This window comes from Channa argus, chromosome 1 (assembly GCF_033026475.1).
Source record: "Channa argus isolate prfri chromosome 1, Channa argus male v1.0, whole genome shotgun sequence".
NCBI lineage: Eukaryota > Metazoa > Chordata > Actinopteri > Anabantiformes > Channidae > Channa > Channa argus.
Window position 1 is genome coordinate 3,854,299 of NC_090197.1, and position 15,020 is coordinate 3,869,318.

A 15,020-nucleotide genomic window follows, 5' to 3' on the forward strand; every position below is an offset into this window, starting at 1 on the left:
TGCTGTTTTTTATCTCTGGTACTATGCTGATCTCACGTCTCTCTAATAGCTTGTTTATACATGTATAAATGATCCATTCTCCCCTTCATTTGTTGCCAATCATGCATTTTTCCCGTTCTTTGTCAGTAAATACAGGACACTTAGAAAATATCGACATTTTTCTCTTCTGTTGTTTTTTTGCCCAAGTGGCCGAAACGCAGCTTGCACACAAACAATATTAACATGTCATTTCCTCTCTTTCTCTTTATCCCTCTGCAGCTTGAGCACCGCTGCTGTCTGTGATGCCCTCCCATGACGCCCAGGTTGGTAGCTGACACTGCCAGTGAGCGGGAGACGCCACTGCACAACCGGTCCTGGGCCGGCATCGTCAGCCGGTTCTCGCCCTCCCTCTCGCACTCTGGAGAATCCAGCTCCGCTCACCTACCAGTATCCACAGTCATCAGTTCCAATCCACCCCAGTGAGACTCCCGCAAAAACCGACACCCTGACGTCTTCGGCCAGCACCAGCAAGCAGCATCTGCAGCCAAAAAACGGAATATATTCAACGCAATCAGCAACACCAGCATCACCATTATTACCACCACCAGCAGCAGCCAGCATGTCTAGTCGTAGAAAGTCCTCCACCCCATGTATGGTTCGGGTCATCAGCGATCTGCCTGAGGAGCAAGATGATTCGGAGGAGGTGATGGACATAGAAATATTGTCAGACAATGATGTGACAAGCAAAGAACACTCAGAATCCTCTCAATCTATAAAAACGAGTCAGGACACTCAGATGGAGAATCCAGACCAGCAGTTTCCAAAACCTGTGGAAAACCAGAATCTTGAGCCATTAGAACAGCAGGAGCAGGTGGATAAAGAGGACCAACCACCTGTTGAAGATGTAGAAGCCAGAGAGGAGAAAGACGGCGAAAGGGCCAAATCTGACCCAGAGTCCCAGAAAAAGCAGCCCAGAGGCTATGAATGCAAATACTGCCCGTTTTCAACACAAAATCTAAATGAATTCAAAGTGCACGTGGACTCCAGCCACCCCAATGTTATACTCAATCCTTTGTACCTCTGTGCTGCGTGTAACTTCAACACAAAGAAGTTTGACTCGCTCACAGAGCACAATGAGAGCCAGCACCCAGGCGAGACCAGCTTTAAGTACAAGAGAATAAAACGGAACAATCAGACTATCTTAGAGCAGACAATCGAAGGCAAGGACAATTCAGCTGAGCGCGAGACAAATGATCAAGGTGAAAGCAACAGCACTAGTGTGTTTCCACCTTGCATATCTACAACAGTGAAAACCCCTGACAATGTGCAGTCGCTCTATCAAGGGAGTGAACTAAAAAGCCAGCTTGAAGGCCTGATCCAAAAAGATCAAATCACAGCAGTGAACATCAATGGAACTGTCATCATCCCTGAACCCACCATCCTGCAAGGGCTCTCCCATGTCACGCCGATGCTCCAGCGCCCGCCCAACTTTAACTCTGTACCAAAAATAGCTGTTCCCTTGAACACCGCCAAATATAACCCATCTTTAGACAACAACCTGACATTAATCACGTCCTTTAACAAGTTTCCTTACCCTACACACGCTGAGCTGTCGTGGCTTACGGCTGCCTCCAAGCACCCGGAGGAACAAATCAAAGTCTGGTTCACCACCCAGAGGTTGAAGCAAGGCATCACCTGGTCCCCAGAGGAGGTAGAGGAAGCCAGGAAGAAAATGTTCAATGGCTCCATCCCTCCTGCCCATCACACATTCACCGTCCTGCCCACAAGCCCCATCTCTCAGCCGTCTGCCAAAGCGTCCCAGCATCCCATTGTCCGCACTACAGTCGAGCATTCAGTTCATGCCAGAACAACTACATCCAACGGGTTAAGTGTTGTCACCACCACCATCTCCCCCACCACTGGCTCCAGCCACACCCTTAAACGATCCCTGCCAACACACCTGACTACAGTGTTTGGCCCAGAGTCCAAGCGACCCATAATGGCAGTCGCCCCACACTCTGGAGACCCTAAAGACAGGGGTCTCATGGCTCCTCCTCCACCCCCTCCTCCCCAGAAAGATCGCCTCCCAATGGCCCCACCTCCCGTTCCGATGGAGATGAAGAGATCTGTAGCACTTCCTCTTGTCACAACTGAAATGAAGAGGCCGTCCACTGCTGTGCCTTTAATGCCACCGCCATCATTATCGTCATTAGCATCCAAAGGGAAAATTCTCTCAACTTTAGGAAACCCCAAAACAAAGCCAGTGGTGTCATTGCCTTCTATTGTCTTTCCAGAGTCCTTAACTAGACCCATGATAGCTCCCCCGCCTATCTGTGCTCCTCCATTCAAAAATTCATTGCTTGTTCCTCGTAGGGTCCCCGTCACTTCCAAAGAAAAGCACTCCAGTACCTACGCTTTGCCAGCTGCTGATCTGAAGCTGCCTAACTCTCCTCCACTCATTAGCCCACAGATAAGGAGGCCGACCATTATTCAATCCATTCGGGCTCCGGCTAAAGCTCCGTCCCAGATTTCTGGGTTGTCCTTGGATGCCAAGAAGCTGAAAGAGCAGCAAGGAGAGGAGCTGAAAGCCAGTTATCCCAAAGGAGACAAGGTAGTCACCTCTCTGGCAGAGGCCAATGGGATGTCTCGCACAGATGGCAAATGGCCCCAGAATCAGACCTCCCCAGCTCACAACAATGGAGTCATACATTTGGATGGCGGTGCCCTACCAGCGGCACAGAAACCAGATTTTCAGCAAAAATCCTCTAACACACTGCTAACACAGTTCCCACTGCTGGAGAGGATGAAAGGTAAGACGGCGGAACAGCTGAAGATCTTGGAGGAGAGCTTCCTGAGGAACAGCTTCCCTACACATAGTGATGTTGACAATCTGTCAGTCACCACCCACCTGTCTCACCAGGAAATCGAAAGCTGGTTTGTGGAGCGCCGTGCACTCCGCGACAACTTGGAGCAAGCCCTTCTAAACTCCATGGGCACTAAAAGAATAGGCATCGGTGGCATCACTGCAATCACTGACAAACGACTACATCAGCAGCAACATCAAACGCTACAGCTGAATGGGATTCACAAACCAGTCACCGGTGTGGGTCTCCTTAAAAGTCCTCCTCCACCTACGCACACTCTGCCCATTGTTGCTCATGGCACCATTGCACCCTCTGTGCCCAACCCAAATACCTGCTCAGTGCCTCCAGACAGCCGATCCCTGGCGCTCCTCAAGGACAATTTTGCTCAAACGCGGTGGCCTTCCCCTGAGGAGTTAAGCCGGCTGGAGTGTCGGACAGGACTTGCTCGTTCCGACCTTGCCCGCTGGTTTACAGACAGCCGGCTGCACACTGGTACCATTGAGCTGGCAGAGCTGTTTCATAACAATGGAGTTAACGGAAGTCAGGGGCCACCTGTGTGCTCTGCCGAAAACACTCCATCTAACATTATCCAGCGCAGTCAGGAAGGAGCCGTAACAAACAACAACAGCAGTAAGGTGCTGGAGGTTGAGTTGGGTTGGCTGATGGAGCAGCGCGCCAGTAGCCTCAACAGTCAACAACATGATGATCTCCATGATCGGTTTGCTGGCAGGTATTGTATTTATACAATTTACTTATTTTGGACATGTTGTTTGATAATTGCCTCCCAAGAGCTTTAGCCAAGAATCTTGGATTTGATCCTATGGTCAGTCTGACTTTACCTTTTTACCTCAACGAGTGGTGGAAAGCTATACGAATAATTTCCCAAGTAATTTAGAAATAGTACAGCGTTTGTATTCTGTGCAACTTATTACTTTATTATATTATGTACTATTTTTAAAACTGATATTCCCACATGTTAAAGCATAATTATACCCACACTAGAAATCATGCTTATAAACTTTTACTAGTGGGTGCTGCATGCATCACTGAGTAATGTAGCATTGCACTTGAACAATCCTCACCTCAATCAAAACGATGAATAATTTATTACATTTGGCTGAGAAGGGAATCGAACCCTAAACCATGGCTGCATTGGGTCACGAATCCTACACGGACTTTACAGCATTTCTGGATTCATTTGAAGCTCTTTTTCTGTAGCCCACATGAAAATGCCATAAGCTTTATCACCGTTGAGTCTGATGCAAACAGTCATGTAATTTTTTTCACAATCAGAAATCTCGTACGTACTCGTACTAGTACGGCCCCCTCAATCCTCAGACCCCCAGTTTCTGGCTTCACAGAATACTTTCCCTCCCCAGTATTTGTGCAATCACTGACCTGCAGCTCTTGCAGCCTCAGCATTGTTTTCGACCCATTTGCACCTTTTGTGGTGACCTCTGCATCCAAAATAAATTTCTGCTTCCTCCCAACAGAGTTGTGCTTCTGTTTTCTAGTTGCTATATTAACATCGCTTTCAGGACATTAACTTCCAAATCTACAGGACTTTATTTGGTCTGCCTTCCATTCCAGGAACTTGGGACATCTTTGGCCAAATAACAGAGCCATTAGGTGGAAACCAATATCTCCAAAATAATTTGGGCAAGAGTTTTATACTTCCCATGAGTCAGCTCTGGGTTTAGGCTCAGGCTTTGAAAAGCACCACAGTATGAACCTGCACTGACAGCACTGTGAAATCCTTCAGGCTCTTATTGTTGTTGGTTTTTTTTTTTTTTTTTTTACTCTGTGCACAATGAAGCTCACATTGTGAAATTCGAGATACAGACAATGAGAGAAATAATGAGAGATTGAGGCAAAGGTACGGCAGATAGTGATTTTTGCTTCTTCTTTAAAGTAAATTCAGTTAAAAATTAATTAATTGCTGTAAATTATTGACAGCTCAGCATCTAAAATTGATCCAGTTTTGTTTCACAAAGTAAAATTGAATTTGTCAGAACAGACGGTCACAGCCGTGTCTTTTGCTTCTAGGGTCTCGTCCATGATGGTTAGAGTTTATTTGCATGAAGAAAATGACCTACATCTGAATTGATCTGATTATTAGATTCTCTACTTGGAATTATACTTTTATGACTCAGTCGTGTTAAGTAAGATGATAACAATCACAGTAAGTGTAGACCGCAACCACCTGAGTCAATAAAAAGCCGTACTGATTGACAGCTCCCTTCAGTTATGACTGAAGGTCTGTGTGTTGTTAGTGCTTTTCACTTATCTGCTAGATTAGAACCTGTGCCGGGTTAATTACACCTTTACAACGTCATCGTGCTTTTTCTTGTTTTCGTTTCATGACTGAATTGTAGATGTAGAATAGTCTAAGAATAGGTTGATCTGGTTTAATATCTATGGTGAATTCAAAGTGTATTAACAATTCATAGTGTCCGTATCCAATAAACAGCAATAAACAGCTGATTTCTTTGTAAAATGTGTATTATTTAACACACGGTAATATAGTAATTAAAAAAAACGATTTTTCGTCAACGTTGGCATGAAGACAAAATTAAACTTTAGTTTCTAAAATAAATTTTAATCTGACATTTGTTTTTGCACTGTAAGTGGATACAAATTCAGACTAAAATGTATATTATAAAGATAAAATATCATTTAAGACTCAGCTTTAACTACATTCGTAAGTAACATCAACATGTTAAAAGCGCCCTGTGGATTTTCCCCTGTTACGTTCATTGATTTACACTCAACGAAAGACGTATATGCTCTTGTGACAAATGTTGCAAAAGTGGTTCTTTACATGTGCATCCTCTTGTGCATGCTGGTAAAGCTGGAGAAGATGGAAATAAAACAGACAGCCACTCATCTGTAGGTTCCAATTGAGAACTAGATCGATGGCAATGGAATCAGTGAGGTCCCTACTTATCAACACTGCTCCCAGATGAAACAATTGGTCAGAAACTGCTAGTGTAGTCTGCATAAGTAGGAGGAATATAAAGGAGGGCTGCAGCAGTAAAAACGCGTTGAATATCAGTGAACATGTTTAAGTGCACCTGATCTGAACTGTCCAAGTAACTTTTTGTTAACCTCTAACTGGTTGAACAGACTGAGGCAGCAGAACATGGCAGAGCTAAAGAACGGGGGACAGAACGGGGTAGTCATGGGAGGAGCGCGGGAGGTGTTCGGGAGCTGGCTGGACGATGGACACTCGAGGAGAGGACGGGAGCTGCTCCTGGACAGAGAGAGGAAGATGGCGGAGGACACGTCTGGGAGGCTGACTGGATAAACGGTGAGAGAACAGTTTGTGATTGTTGGAGGTGCAGTGCATCCAGAAAGTATTCAAAGCACTTAACTTTTCGTTATGTTACAGCTTTATTCTAAAATTGATCAAATTCATTGTTTTCCTTCAAATACCCTATAATGACAACGTGAAATACAAAGTAAGTTTGTTTGAAATCTTAGCAAATTTATAAAAAAAAAAAAACCTAAGTATTCGTAGCTCAAAACTGAGCTCTGCTGCATCCTGTTTCCACTGATCATCCTTGCGATGTTTCTCAAAGTCCAGGGTACAGAAACATTTCTGCAGCATTGAAGGTCCAATTGAGCACTGTGGCCTCCATCATCTGTAAATGGAAGACGTTTGGAACCACTCGCATTTTTCCTAGAGCCTGGCGGCCAAACCGGGAGATCGAGGGAGAAGGGCCTTAGTCAGGAAGTGACCCGATGGCCAGTCTGAAATAGCTCCAGTGTCTCTGTGTGGAGAGAGGAGAACTTTGCAGAAGAACAACCAAACTCTGCAGCACTCCACCAATCAGGCCTGTATGGAAGAGTGGGCAGGTGGAAACCACTCCTCAGTAAAAGGCACATGACAACCCACCTGAAGGACTCTCAGATCATGAGAAACAAAGTTCTCTGGTTTGATGAAACTAAGATTGAACTCTTTGACCTGAATGCCAAGTGTCATGTCTGGAGCAAACCAGGCACCATTCACCACCTGACCGATACCATCCCTACAGGGAAGCATAATGGTGGCAGCATCATGCCGTGGGGATGTTTTCAGCGGCAGGAACTAGGAGACTCATCAGGATCAAGGTTAAGATGAATGTAGCACTGTACAGAGACGTCCTTGATGAAAACCTGTTCCAGAGCCCTCTGGACCTCAGACCGGGTCGAAGGTTTCTTTCAACAGGACAACGACCCTAAGCCCACAGCGAAATTAACAAAGGAGTGGCTACGGGACAACTCTGTGAATGTCCTTGAGTGGCCCAGCCTGAGCCCAGACTTGAACCCGATTGAATCTCTCTAGAGAGATCTGAAAATGGCTGTGAACCGATGCCCCCCATCCAACCTGATGGAGCTTGTGAAGTACTGCAAAGAAGAATGTGCCAAGCCTGTAGCATCATACTCAAAAAGACGTGAGGCTGTAATTGGTGCTAAAGGTGCTTCAACAAAGTACTAAGTGTTTTTGTGTTGTTTTTTTTTATTACATTTACAAAGATTTAAAAGAAACTTCTTTCATGTTGTCGTTATGGGTTATTGTTTTTGAACTTTGAGGAAAATAATGATTTTAATCCATTTTGAAATAAGGCTGTAACATAAAACGCGGAAGAAGTTAATGAATACTTTGTGTGAATTCTTTCTGGATGCACTGGATGCCGCCTCAGTGCATTGTCTGGTTAGTACCAGCTGTCCTTGATTTACTTGCCTCTATTTCTGATTTTTGATAAGTCTGAGTTTCTAAATGTCTATAGCTTGAAGCCTTTGAAATAAAGGCCCTGGGTTCATTAAGCACAAACGGTTCTTTAAAAAAGGTATATTCACATCAAGAATGAAACATTTTGTGCATTTTAAAAGGGAAATGTCTTCTACTGTCAATGCAAGTGTTGTCCCTTAGTTAGATGATGAGTTGCTTATTCCATTAAATGAAAAATAACAAACGACCTTCTTCTTAAAGCGCTTTAGTAAAGCATGCATTGTATTTTTAAATGAAAGAGCCACGGTGTCTTGGGATTTTCTTGACGTTCAGTTTCTCTCATCAAAACACAATGTGCTTAACCTTGAGGTCCAACAGCTAAGTTTTAAGTTCCAAACCGGTTTGACACAGCTGCTGTCACGGCAGCCAATGGCTGATACCTGAAGTCAGCACCATAGCTATGGGCCAGTAAGTACCTGCTCCACATGGTAGTGGGCTCATTGGGTTCGGGTTAAAATACAAAAACAGGACTGTGGCTCCAGTGTGAACATACAAAAATGTAAAACTCTCCACAGCTCAGACAGTCGTCAAAATTGATTTCCAATGCATTTCTAAATATTTAAACCCTCGTACACTTACTCGCTGTTACAAGGACTTAAAGTGTAGCTCTCTAAATTCTGCAGAATGATCTGTCTAAGACCAGGCTCACACAGAGTTTCACACTGCTTCAAAAAAGAAAAGAAAAAAAAGCTCTTCTTATTTATTTGAATGGTGGAGTGTGTTGAACGCAGCAGGGACCAGCACCACAGGGGGGCTCGGGTAAAACAATGGGGCCTCACGCAGAGAAAAAGTTAGTTCCGCTTCAGCTTTTTCCTTAACGTGACGCCGCATCCATCAAGTATCTGCGTGTATGTAATCACATATGGACCAGAGCAGGTTCCCGTTGGACGACTGTCATGGCCGTAGACGTGACCACCGCCCTGGGGTTAACTTTACAGAGCTCTGTTGTTCTTTGTATTACTGGGTTCTGCGTTCTACGTTCCTCCATGGATTGTATTTCGCTGTCTCTTTGGCACACGAAGCCATGCGCCCCCACCAACTCCTGCCCCCAGCCCCCCCTGCGTTGTTCTGACGGCGGCGCAAACCTCGGCGTGGATATGTGGATGCAAGTTCAGTGGAGCGATTCAACTCAGCGAGGCCCTCGTGGGTCCCCAGGGTCCCCCCCCCCTTTTTTCACTCCGCAGTCTGTTAATGTTGAAGCCAACACCTCGATCCCAGGCAACAAACAAAACTACTCCAGCCGGTCGCCGTCTGTGTGTGTAGCTGTGTGAGTTTTGGCCACTACGGCTCAGCAACAAACACTGACTTCAGGAAATTTTAGGGAAATAAAAAAAAAAAAAAAAAACATTATTGGAGACCTAAAATAGCAGCGGACCCCCCGGTGCGGTAAAGTTTGATAGATAAAAGGCTCTGCCTGGGGCAAAGAGTGACGACAGAGTCTGCTGCTTCTTCCCTCTACTGTCTGTTGTGACAGAAGATTGAAAGTTTTAATGTCTCTGGGCGGCTTTTACTTATCAAAATAGAATGTGTTCAAATGATTTCCTGAAGATAAACAGCTGTAAACAAGGCAGAGAATCGACTTCCAACACTGTCACTTTTAAAAGATCGTCGCTACTTTAAGATGCCTTCAAAATCAGCACTTGACAGCTAAAATCAATAATCAATATGCAGCATTTTGAATAACCAACAAAAAGTGGAGGTTTCGCGAATAAAAAAAAAGCGTCTTGTCAGTGATCTGTGACAATATTTTTGTAGCTTTTCCCTGCAAGAAAATGACAATTCAATCTTGAATGAATTCTCAGTTTATTCACACGCATAAAAACAATTAAAAACATAATAAGATGACTTTAGAGAGAGTTTCTTAAACAGTAAGCGGAGGAAAATTTAGCAGAAAACATGGACCAGCTCAGCAAAGATATCCGATTTAAAACAATTAAAAATAAAGTTAGAATTGAATTTAAGCAGCACCATGATTAAATGAGCAGTCCAGTGATTTATCCTTTGAGTTTCAGAAAGATGAAATGGGAATAAAAAAAGAAGAACTAAAGCAGCAGGCTGAGACATCCCGACTCGATCCCAGCATGGTTCAAGCCTCATCAAAACTGGCTCCTTCCTTCATCCGTCTATTTTTTTTTTGACCGTCATCCGGGTCCGAGCCGCAGTGGCAGCGGGCTAAATTAGGGAGCCTGCTAGTCCGTCTCTGTAGCCATGTTTTTCAGCTGTTCTGGACCCACCTCGGGGTCTCCTCTCATACAGCCTTAACAAGGAGAAAGCTCATCAGTTTGCTGCCGTGCTTCCATTAATGCCGAAAAACCTCCCGTCCATCCGGTGCTTTATCCTACAGTAGCGCTGGGAAGTTGCTAAAGCCTTAAACTGTTTCTCTATTTCTGCACAAATGTGACCTAGAACTTAATCTCCTTATCACGCAAGTCCTTGAACCACACATTCATCCTTAGTCCTACGTATTTGTGTGTGGCAAACGTTTGTTAAAAAACTCCCCTGAACCCCTTTAACTTAGCACCAATCACTTCAACCGAACATTGGAGGAATGTGGGCCTTCCAAGCAGTTTTCCATCCTATTTTTTACAGAGCGAGAGAAAATTCTAAAGGCTTCACAAGCTCTGTAGATGAAATAGCTCTTTGCTCGGACCTGACAATAGATGCTACCGTTTGTGTAACGCATTTGTTAGTCTTTCTGTCTTTACAGCCTCAACACCTTTCGCACTCCGTTCCTCCGGTGTGTAACACAGGCTGCCTGACAAGAAATTGCAGTTTCCAAACCCATCATCAGGGTTATTTTCTCAGGGTAGACAAAGCTTCTCCAGAGCCACAAAAGACGCAGTTTTCACCAGCCGAGTAGAGAAATCCTAATGTGATATTGTACACTTTATAACACAACATGCAATTACAACATAACTGTTATTATTATTCATTGGAAAATGGCAACATAAGAACTGAGTCCGTTTATTAGCTGGTGTTTTGTGGGGGATTTCTTCAGTCTGCTGCAGCTGCTCTCCCAAACTCCTCCACTCTCCACCTCTGTGCTCCAGCCCACACAGCAGACTGAAAAACACTGAAACTCAACATCAGCGTGGTGTATTTGCATAGAGACCATTCTTTACACGAAGCACAAACTGCACCTACTAATGTAAACCGCGTTGATGGGGAATCGAACTCAAATCCAACATTTGCAGCCGAGTTATTCTACTTGCAGCCGTAAAACAACTGACGTGACGTGGGCTTTTTTAACGGGAGGACGGACTGACGAGGTGTTTTCGTCGATGTGCGATTCGGCTGGTGAGCTGGATGATAAATTAACACGGGCTGCTATCTAAACTCTGGCAGTTTGTGACTGCGGCCACACACTTGTCTGCTCTGCCAGACGCTCGGTTCAAGTGCCAGTTATTATCAGAGGCTGAATCCTGCTTTCCAAATCAGTTTGGCTCACGGATTACTGACTGTGGCAGGTGAATGCTGGAATCCACCAAACACTGTTGATGGAAAATCTGCTCCAGTTAGTAGTCACACTTGAACTCTGTGAAATTTCAATATGTGCTCTGAACAGGCAAAAAAGCTACTTTCTTCTGATCAGATAGAAGCCAAACAAATACCTTTGGATTACATTAACGTCTACCATCCTTAAATCCCTCTAATCAACAGTTTGAGTGTTGGGTATTTGTATATCAGCTTCCATAGTCCTGCTACATATTTAGTCACATATTTAACCTGTAACGCAGGAGCAGGTGGATGGCAAAGGTGATCTGGTACGAAAAGCGTGAGTGGGGACAGGTTGGTTGGGTGGCACAGCAAAATCTAGCATGTTGTTATTGTAACCATGCTAACGGTCCAGCGCTAAATAAGGGGCTACTGAGGGGCCTGGATTCATCTGATAGACATCCACTGCGAGAGGACGCTCTTGGTTCCCAGATGATAACTTGTGCTCAGTTAGGTGACCCCCCCCTCCCAGACTTTTCCTTCAGTGCCCCAGCAGGCCTTCGAGTGTGTCACAGTTCTCCGACTTGACCGTGGCCTGATGGGTTTGTGTCTTTGTCTGGGTCTGTGTTTACTTGTCTGCCTTCAGGTCCTGGCAGGCAGCGCCTTTATGAATGCATCTGGATGCACCTTGCCAGTCCATTCCAGAATGCATTCGTTCTCATTTCCTTGTTGGATCTCAGCCCAGCGTCACATTTTTAGTTTGACTCTGCCATTATTGTGCACTGCAGAACGGTACATGTTCACACAGTGTCACGACTGATTACCACAAAACCGCAGTTACAGACTATGTCAGTAAACAGGCTTTATCTGATGTTCCAACTAAACCCATGTGCATTTCCTTTCTTTCGCAATGACCTGGTACAGACACACTGGCACTATTCATACTACAAGTAGGAATGCGTACAGAGGCACTTTTCACAAGTGCACTAAAAGCGAAACAAAGAAGCATCTACTTTACTTACCAGGCACATGTGTGGTACGTGATGCACTTGCAGTATCGGCAGGTCGTGTACTGCATTGCACACATTTCTGGGCTGCACGCGGGCAACTAGACTGCAGTTTAACAAAGATTGGTGTGACACATTTCCTGTCACGGACACCCTGCCAGACCCAGAAGGAGTGAGCTGACCTTTAGAGGAGCGTTGTGGAACTGCTAGCATGTCTCATTTTCTGATTGACGTCAACGAATCACTGTCTTTCACCACAAATTTTCGAGTCTGAGTATTAATTGTTGTCGTTTTTACCTCATGATTTACTCTGACGTGGTGTTTACAGATTTCAGTTTGAAGCGGAATGGACCCCCCCCAATCATCACAAACGTATTTTGAAAAAGATTTCAAATTAACCGTCTTGGCAAATTATTATTTAGTTTTAAAGGCTTCACTGCCGCCTTTTTCTTTGTTGCACGATTGTAATTTATTTACTCTCGTGGACAAAGTACAAGACTGGGTTTGTTTTGAACTTCTCTAGTGCGTCTCACTGTGCTATGTCTGCATCTAAAGACACTGAAGCCAGTATATGCTTAAGCCCCACCCGACTGGTGCTCCAGGAAGAATAAATCAAACATCATTCTGAGCTGCTGCTCACCTCACCTCAACTCTGCTGAGGTTTCCAGCGCCGGGTAAAATGGGAGATATTTTTGTGTTTAGAAGAGATGAAACTTTTTTTTCCTGTATGTTTGTGTGTGACCGCAGATGGATACACCAACCTCATGTTTTGCCAAAACCACAAAGATCAAATTTGTGTAAAAAGGAAAAATACATGTTTCCCACAACTCTTTTCAGCTCTACTACTTTATTCTTTTTTTTTTACCAGACTCATATTTTTTTTTTTTACTTGTGCACTTTGGGTTTGAGTTGCATCTCCCTGCATGAATGTGCGTGTGCGTATTAAATTCCTTATCGCACTTAACCTTTTTAGAACTTGACATTTACACTCTGCTGAAAGATAGTTTGTTCCTACATTTTTTCCCTTAAAACACAGGAAAGTAAAAAGTGTCAGAAAACCAAAACCTAAAAATCCTCTTCACAACTGAGGAACATAATGTGATAATGTGGTTTTGAAAAAAAAAGCGATAATTCTGTTTAAGTTTGTAAGTAAGAATGGCGCCTTCCACACTACAGCTTTTATTGACTTTGTAGTCAATAAAACCCAATAGTAACCTGAGAAGTGGTCATCGCAAGCTCTCGTAAAACATTAAACCATTGAGCAAAACATTATTGAAATCAAATATACATCCCTCAGTATTATCCTGAATTGGTCATAATTGTGTTCTTTTCGGGAGAAGGCCGAGTTAAATGGAAGATAAAATGCTATGGTAAGAATAACAGCTGTGAAACTAATTATCAAGAGTTGCCTGCTAAAAATAAATAAAATAATAAAACATTTGCACATTTTTTTTTAAAATGATGAGAATGAAAAGGGCAAATTAATGAATGGAGCAAGAAATGAATTAAAAACATCCAGTGTGTGAAATGCTTGAAAGGTATTAAATCGAAAAATCAGTCTCTAACACTGAGGCTCGATTCAAATGTTTTCTCTTTCGTCTGCATGTTGGATGGTTCAGGTCAGAGGTAATTCACACCTGCAAGCCCATATTGATAAGGAGCGACGAAGAGCGATGCTACAAGATTACATCGAGGAGTTTTAATGATTGATGGGGGGGAGGGGAACATTCCTGCAGCGCAAATTGATGTAGTGTAATGTCTCCAGCGCGTGTGTGTGTGCGTGTGTGTGTGCGTGAACGCTGCAACCATTGTCCTGTCTCACTAATCACTGCAGCTCGGGGCTTCATTTAATCAGCCGAGCGCGCCGCCGCATCCCATAATAACTTATCAACAGTCGTAGCTTATACGTGGATGAAGGCTTAATTGCTGCACTGCTTCTTTTTTTTTTTTCCTCCCTGTCATTATCATAATGTAAAACACAGAGGCAGCAGACGGTGGAGGTTACCTGTTTCCAGGTAACTGCAATCATTAAATAAAAATCATAATTTGCTTTAATTTCAGGTAATATGCGTTTTAATAAAAAGGGAGTTTTTCGAGGCTTTTTTTTTCCCCGTGTGAGGACTCTGTGATTTGAGGAGAGGAAATGATTTTGAAGGCAGACTCACGAAAAAGCTGCAGACTTAATGTTACATCCGATCCACTTTTTTTTTTTCTCCCCCTCGTAAGACAAACGTAGTAGCGATGAAGCTCATGACTGATCCAAGGCTGCACAGTAATGCAGTAATGTGGTACATTTTAATAAAAGAAAAACGCTCACAATATTGGTATCTGCCTTTTTGAAATCCAAACACACACGGCGACACCATGACACGGATGTATTTCATTCAAATCACTGCATTAGTCCACGAGGGAACCATTCAGTGCTGTGTCCTTAATTAAAAAAATCTGCGTCCAAATCTTTTTTGCTTTGTTTGTTTTTTGGGGGTCTTTTTTTTTTTTTTTTTTTTTTTTTTAGTATTTCAATTTTTTTGATGTACTTTTTGCACCTTAACACTGTGGCTAAGGCTACATTTACATCACAGTGGGCCAAGTTCCCACTGAGTTTCTCACATTTTCTTTCTCTCTGCAGGGAGAACAAACCAAATTGGATTTTTATTCAACTTTCATAAGTGCTCCTAGATCTAATTTATATCCAATCTTTGGCTCTGTCAGAACCGTCAGATCAGGTTGTTTTGTGTGTGTGTGTGGTTATTTTTTTTACATCTCATTACTCTTCACTTATCATTAATGCTTCTTTGAGTGTAAAAATACACACGGAGTAGAATAAGCAGGGAGACGGGGGTCACTGAGGAGTCGAGTACGCTTCTAATTAAATATTGTGACCCTATTTTTCTGAGGATAGTACACCAGTTACCACACGTGCTGTTATTGTTGTTATTCCTGTTCGCATCTTAGTCAAAC

At 43.6% G+C, this 15,020-nt stretch overlaps 1 protein-coding gene across 6 annotated transcripts in view; it reads left to right on the plus strand.

Moving 5' to 3' along the window:
• Positions 1–15,020, plus strand: part of LOC137130533 (zinc fingers and homeoboxes protein 2-like) — a 107,919-nt gene that overhangs the window by 84,440 nt on the left and 8,459 nt on the right. For all 6 annotated transcript variants that reach the window (XM_067510953.1, XM_067510863.1, XM_067511122.1 and 3 more), the window contains 2 exons: positions 259–3,573; positions 5,970–6,153. In XM_067510953.1, coding sequence (XP_067367054.1) covers positions 599–3,573; positions 5,970–6,150 — 3,156 coding nt within the window. In that variant the 5' untranslated portion in view covers positions 259–598 and the 3' untranslated portion in view covers positions 6,151–6,153. The remainder of the gene's footprint in view (positions 1–258; positions 3,574–5,969; positions 6,154–15,020) is intronic.